The sequence below is a fragment of the Bison bison genome, unplaced genomic scaffold (genome assembly GCF_000754665.1).
Source record: "Bison bison bison isolate TAMUID 2011002044 unplaced genomic scaffold, Bison_UMD1.0 scf7180017863957, whole genome shotgun sequence".
Lineage (NCBI taxonomy): Eukaryota > Metazoa > Chordata > Mammalia > Artiodactyla > Bovidae > Bison > Bison bison.
In genome coordinates, this window is record NW_011494529.1 from 1,151,132 (window position 1) to 1,158,162 (window position 7,031).

Here is a 7,031-nt window from a genome sequence, read left to right on the forward strand (position 1 = left end):
ATGAAATAAATCATAAAATGTGAGGCTCTCTTGTTCAGAATAGCTGTTTAGGTTATCCATTTATTCACTGTGCTATCAGAATTTTCCAGTTTTTGCAAATTTCTTGTTATATACTGACTTGCATGGCTGAGTAGGTATTACTTAGCTTTGCATTTAATGTGCAGTGGTCTTACCTTATCCTGGTTTTCTACCCTTTTGTCCTTCCAATCCTTTTATAGATACTGTTTTCAGTTAAGTAGCTTATGAGCTCTATTCATGTTAATATTTTCATAATCAACTTTTATTGTTAATTTTTATTTTTTAGGCAAAAGTAGTGTGCTTATTTTTAAGCAAAAGTAATGTGCTTAATATTTAGTTTCTCAGCGTCATCTTTAAAATGAGAAGTTACTTCTCAAAGGTTCTAACAAGATAGATTTTTTTCTTATCATGTACTTTGTATTATTCTACAAAATGGTGGGTACCTGTTTGATGATTTTTTTTTTTTTTGAGTAAGCAAAACCAGGTAATTTTCCTGTAAAATTAGTAAAATTATATTTTTCTCATTTTGTTGAGAGAAATATTTTTGTCCCAGTTAATATAATATCATAAATAGATACCATAAAATTAATGTCAAATATCTTAAACACTTAATGTGTGTAGTCATTATACTTAATGTATACAGTGGAGGTAAAGCTTTGATGTTTTATAACTTACAGTCTAAAAATGTTAGTGCAAAAAATATTTTCTTCCTTCTTAAAAGTTAATCTAGGTCAAGCATCATTTGAAGCTATGGCATCAATTATAAATCGGCTTCACAAAAACTTGGAAGGAAATCATGACCAGCATGGCAGAAACTGCCTTCTTGCATCATATATCTATTATGTTTTTCGGTTGCCAAATACTTACCCTAATTCCCCATCACCAGGTATTTTATTCTTTTTTACTATGAAACTATCTTGCATAGATTATGTGTTTATTGTTTATAAGCAGGACTGAAATAATCTTGAAGTGCATAGTGTGATGCGTTTATTCAACAACAAACATTTGTTGAATGCCTGCTGAGTGCCATGGACTATGCTAGCTACCGGAGTTAAAGGGATAAATAGGTTACATTTTAAAGCATCATTATTTGTACAGCTTCCTTTAATTTGAATTAGAGAGATCTTAGTTGAATTAATTTTTGGAAATGAACCTTGAAAATAACTTCTGTTTCTGGAAGCATTTCTTATTTCCTGTTAAGATAAATAGAATGTTATATTTGTCATTCAGAGTGTTATTGGACATTAAAGAAGAAATATGGTGGCCCAGTAGTTTCCTGATAACCTTGTGAAACCTGCAGTGATATAAAGGATGATCCTCTAGAAAAGTTCTAGTCTCTTCATGGTCAATAAAATAATATAGCGTTTCTGGATACCAGAGCCCAAAGTCGTCACTTACTTGTGTTTTATATGACATTGGTGGTAGTGGTGGTAGGGGGATATCTGAGTGTTTGAATCACCCTTTAGTCATTTAGTTAGTTGGTTAATGATTATGTTGTACATACTTTTCAACCTGTTCACATATTTGTCTGTAAGAGTCATCATTCATCACTAGTGAAAATGGTAAGTGCCCTTTTTCAGCTATTTTCAGTGTTAACATAAATAATGATGACAAGAAATTCTGACATTCACTTGGAAAACTAGGTATAATAATTAAGTTATAGTGCATTTTATTAATTGTAAAAAGAGAACTGATTGACTTTCGTAATCTTGTTCATTGTTTCCTATCTTAATTTCTAAATTTGTCTCAGAGTATATAAGTGATTATGAGCTATATGTAATGCTGCTCCGTTTACTGTTTCATTTAGTACACTATTAGAATTTCACAGATTTTGCAAAATGTCTTTTTCACATGCTGACCTGAAGACTATAAATTACTTAGTTGACAAGTGTATGTCATTTGCTGATATAACACTTAGAAAGATTTCATTAAATAAGAAATGGAGTTACATTTGTTGGATACTTTATATTTATAGATCCTGGTTGAATGATGGTATCAGGCTTGATTTCAGACAGAAAAGGGGTTCTTTGCTTTTTTTGTATAACTTGGGCTCTTAGGAGAATTATCTTTATTTATGTATGTATGTTATAAAGATACTATTTTGTTATAGTTAAAATTATCACTTATGAAGATAGAGATATAGCCATAGCTTCATTGAAGAGATACTGATGGTAAATTGGGTCTCCCTCTTCGTGACTTTGTATCAAGGGGCAGAGCAGGAGGGGGTGGGAAAAAAGGAAAAGATGTTAGCTGGAGCACTTTGGGTCCTAGATACCCTCATATATAAGTGAAATGATGTTTGTATATGTTTCTTATTACTGTTGTTTTTTATTCTATATGTAATACAAAATGTAGAAACATTGAAGAGATAATGGTTGTATTTATAATTCACAGGGTTTTGTCAGCTGCTGTAAAAAATTTATCTTTGTATAGCTCTCATGAGGTCTGGAGTTGTTTTCTTGTTTCTACTATTTTCATTTAGAAATAAAAGCAATTTATTATCTTTATGGAATTTTATAAAGTGGAAGAGACTTTTTCAGGTCCTTTCCCGATTAACTGTTTAATTATGTGCTATTTTATATACAACTCTAGGTCCTGGGGGTTTGGGAGGATCAGTGCATTATGCCACAATGGCTAGATCTGCTGTGAGACCTGCAAGCCTTAATTTAAATCGTTCTCGGAGCCTTAGTAATAGTAATCCAGATATATCTGGAACTCCCACGTCCCCAGATGATGAAGTACGGTCAATCATCAGCAGTAAGGTAAACTGAAGATATACATCTATAGATTTGGTTTTCAGTTCATGAACAAATGAGAAATATCCAGTTGTTTTACTTTATTCTTAAAATGTATCTGAGTTAGTAGTAAGAATTTTAAAATATATTTGAATTAGTAATAAATGTTATGTTTCTCTTCTATCAGTGAACACATAAGTGATGTTTCTATTAATGTGCTTGCTATTACAAACTCGTTTGTGCACTATGCTTAAGAAAATCTGCCAAATTCAAAATTTGTCCGGAATGACTAGTCACATACAACTCATTGTCTGTCTGATCATCATGTGAAAATGGTTATATTGGTGTTCTACAGGGCTAAGAGACTGTGACTACTGTCCAGTGGGACCATATTACTGACTTGAAATATGAGTCTCACTTCTCTAAAAATATAAAAAATAATGATTAATTAATTGGTAATAGAGCTATATTTCACATGGAAAACTCTATGTAAGGTGCTCCAGGATTAGAAAAATGTGATTTAGTTAATCATGGTTAATGATTATTCCAAACAACAAGGGAGAGGTCGGCCAGTATAAGGTCCAGCCATATTTTATTTAAGCATCCATCCTTATTACCTCCCCCTCACATATACTTAAGGAACAAGTAGTCATTGCCTTACTATAATTAAAGTACAAAAATAACTCAGTTTGAAAATTAAAGTGGAAAAAAGAGCTGTAAGATTGAGGCCAAGTAATCATATTATGTTGTGTTTTGACCGAACCATTTTAAGTAGATTTTTTGCTATTGGAAAGGAGGAAGACACCATTGTTAATAGAATCATAGCCAATTTTTCTTTGGCATTTAGTCTCTTGATTGGGATATGAGAAAGAATTAGTAAATGTTCTGCAGTCTTGTGTTTAACTCTTAGTCTGAGCTATAATAGACATTTTAAAAAAAGGATCTGAGCTTGTTTGTTATGTGAAATACTTGGATATTGACCAAACACATCAGAATTACTAAAATCTATTCATACAGTTATAGAAATTTGCATTCAGAAATTTCCAATAAACTTTATTACTGCTCATTTTAAAGTGTCTTTTAAGTAACTTTACTTTCTCACAGACCAAAAATATATTCTTAAAGTAATTTCTGGTCTGTGAGAAAGTGAAAAGAATATTTTGTAGCTTTTTAATTTAAAAAATAAATGTGAATTTCAATAATTTAAAGATCCAAATAGATGTTACTCTAATTAAACAAACTTTAACTTTTTGTGTTGTACAGATGTATTTACATGAATCCTGCAGAGTAATAATTCCTAATTGCTAAAGAGAAAGCTTTTCTCCCCCTACATATCTTTCCATGTCTAGGAAAAGGTTTTTTATCTTTGTCTTCATTCTTGATCTTTTCTCACTGTAATAGAAGTAACACTTAGCATAATTTACTGTAAGTACAGTTCTTCAGTAGAATGAATTCCGTTTGTGAATTATAAGAGATTTTCCTGTTAAAGCGCTATGCTGTGCTATGCTATGCTAAGTCGCTTCAGTCGTGTCCGACTCTGTGCGACCCCATAGACGGCAGCCCACCAGGCTCCCCTGTCCCTGGGAGCATTCTCCAAGCAAGAATACTGGAGTGAAAAAAAAAAAAAAAAAGAATACTGGAGTGGGTTGCCATTTCCTTCTCCAATGCATGAAAGAGAAAAGTGAAAGTGAAGTCACTCAGTCGTGTCCGACTCTTAGCGACCCCATGGACTGCAGCCTACCAGGCTCCTCTGTCCACGGATTTTCCAGGCAAGAGTACTGGAGTGGGGTGCCATTGCCTTAGCGCTATAGATGCCATTTTCCTCAAGGTTCTACTTGTGAAACACCTTTTAATTTCTATAAGATTTAGCATAATTCTAGTGTTTTCCTTTAATATGATGTGTTAGATTATAGCATCATGATTTAGAACAAAGATGTACATATATTGGAATGATTATTTGCCTTTTTTCAAGTGGTTCATAAAATGGGACATAATAATGATGTAAACTTGCTTCTGATATTGTGATATATGGAAACTTCTGAGAAAGCCATTATAAGATGAGACTTTTGTCTTATGACAGTATAGTGTTGTCCTAATCAAATTTTATTTAAATGTTTTTTCTGTGTTCTTTTTTTTATTGCAAAATTTTTGATAGCTACCTTCATTTTGGCCTACCCTTTAGTCATAATCCCTAATAATAATGGTGTATAACTTTTATCTCATTGGAAAATTATAAGGAATCTGAAGTTTATTTATACCTACTCTTCATTTATTCTGATTCTGTTGACTTGGAAATTCAAGAAATTCTTTAATGACTTTTGTCTTTCGTGCTGCCTTAGCCATGGTCGTACCCTTGGTCTTGTCATGACGAATAACTTTAATCCTCATAATCTCAATTTCATGCATCTTATTCTCTAATCATTAGCTCATATTTTTCTGTCTAGTACCCCAACTCCAACAATTACTCTGCACCTCCAGTCACTTGATGGTAAGATATTTTTACTGTACCTCACCCTGTTAATGTTCTTTCATCCAGTTTAGCCAGCCCTAAATTCCATGAGCAGTCATTATAATTATTACCTTTATAAACAGGCCTCAGTTCCCTTATCTTTCTCTCACTTCATTTTACTTGCTTAATCCAAACCTCAAACTGTAGTTGAATTTCGTTGACTGCCTATGCTGCTAAACATGATTTGAGAAATACCATGACTGGTCTTATTTGAAATTAAAGGCTCCCTTGAGGTTAAGAGAACCCTTAATGCTGTCAAGCAATTGTAGTATATTTCTTTATTCCATTTTTCTTTCCCATTGTCCCAGAAAAACGTTAGGTGCTTTGTACCTCAGATCCTCTAACAGCTCCCCACCAGTCCTCACTTTATCTCCTACTTCATTAACAAAATTGAGGTCATTAGAGGAAAACTTTTTTAACCTTTGACCATCACATCTCCGTAACCACCACCATCTACTACTACCTACTACTAATATGTCTGTCATAGATGACCTGCCCATTTCTTTAAGCCCATTCCCTCTGTTTGTATACAACCTTCCATCCCCTTTCACCTACTCAGGATCCTCACTCCAACAGTGTTTATCCTCTCCTACATCTTCAGTTTCTCCCCATCTACTAAGTCATCCCATCCATGTACAGGCATGCTATTATTTCTCCAGTTAAAATTTTTTTTTTCTCTAGTATTTCTTCTAGTAGCTTCTTTACCATTTCTCTTCTACCTTTTATAGAATTACTTAAAAGAATTTTCTATACTTGCTGTCTTCAATTCATTTATTCTTGTTCTTTAACTCTCATTTGTTTGTTGTTGTTTAGTTGTTGAGTCATATCCAACCCTGCTCCGACCCCATGTACAGCAACCCACCAGGCTCCTCTCTCCATGCGACTCCCCAGGCAAGAATACTGGAGTGGGTTGCTATTTCCTTCCCTCAGGAGATCTTCCCCACACAGAGATAGAACTCATGTCAAGTGCAATGGCAGGTGGGTTCCTTACTACTGAGTCTCCAGGGAAGCCCTTAACTCTCATTACCCTACTTCAAACATATTTCTTTGATCTTCCACGCATCAGTTCAGTTCAGTCACTCAGTCATATCCGACTCTTTGCGACCCCATGAATTGCAGCATACCAGGCCTCCCTGTCCATCACCAACTCCCGGAGTTCACTCAAACTCATGTCCATCAAGTTGGTGATGCCATCCAGCCATCTCATCCTTTGTTGTCCCCTTCTCCTCTTGCCCCCAATCCCTCCCAGCATCAGGGTCTTTTCAAATAAGTCAACACTTCACATCAGGTAGCCAAAGTATTGAAGTTTCAGCTTCAGCATCAGTCCTTCCAATGAACACCCAGGACCGATCTCCCTTAGGATGGACTGGTTGGATCTCCTTGCAGTCCAAGCGACTCTCAAGAGTCTTCTCCAACACCACAGTTCAAAAGCATCAATTTTTCGGTGCTCAGCTTTCTTCACAGTCCAACTCTCACATCCATACATGACCCCTGGAAAAGCCCTTTGAATGCTCTCAGGGCTCTCCAGGCACTCCATATTCTTAAATCTGATGGTTGAGCCTCAACACTTGACCTACTTTACCTTATGTGCATGTGTGCTCAGTTGCTCACATGTGTCTGACTCTGCGATCCCATGGTTGTAGCCTTCTAGGCTCTTCTGTCCATGGGATTTTCCAGGAGTGGAGTGAAGTGGATTGCCATTTTCTCCTGCAGGGGATTGAACCCGCATCTCCTGCATTGGCTGTGCTGTGTGTTGAGTCCTTCAGTTG

At 35.2% G+C, this 7,031-nt stretch overlaps 1 protein-coding gene across 1 annotated transcript in view; it reads left to right on the forward strand.

Annotated features, from left to right (window-relative positions):
• Positions 1-7,031, forward strand: part of DOCK7 (dedicator of cytokinesis 7) — a 166,018-nt gene that overhangs the window by 80,904 nt on the left and 78,083 nt on the right. Inside the window, exons 21-22 of the mRNA XM_010833923.1 lie at positions 740-904; positions 2,611-2,780. Coding sequence (XP_010832225.1) covers positions 740-904; positions 2,611-2,780 — 335 coding nt within the window. The remainder of the gene's footprint in view (positions 1-739; positions 905-2,610; positions 2,781-7,031) is intronic.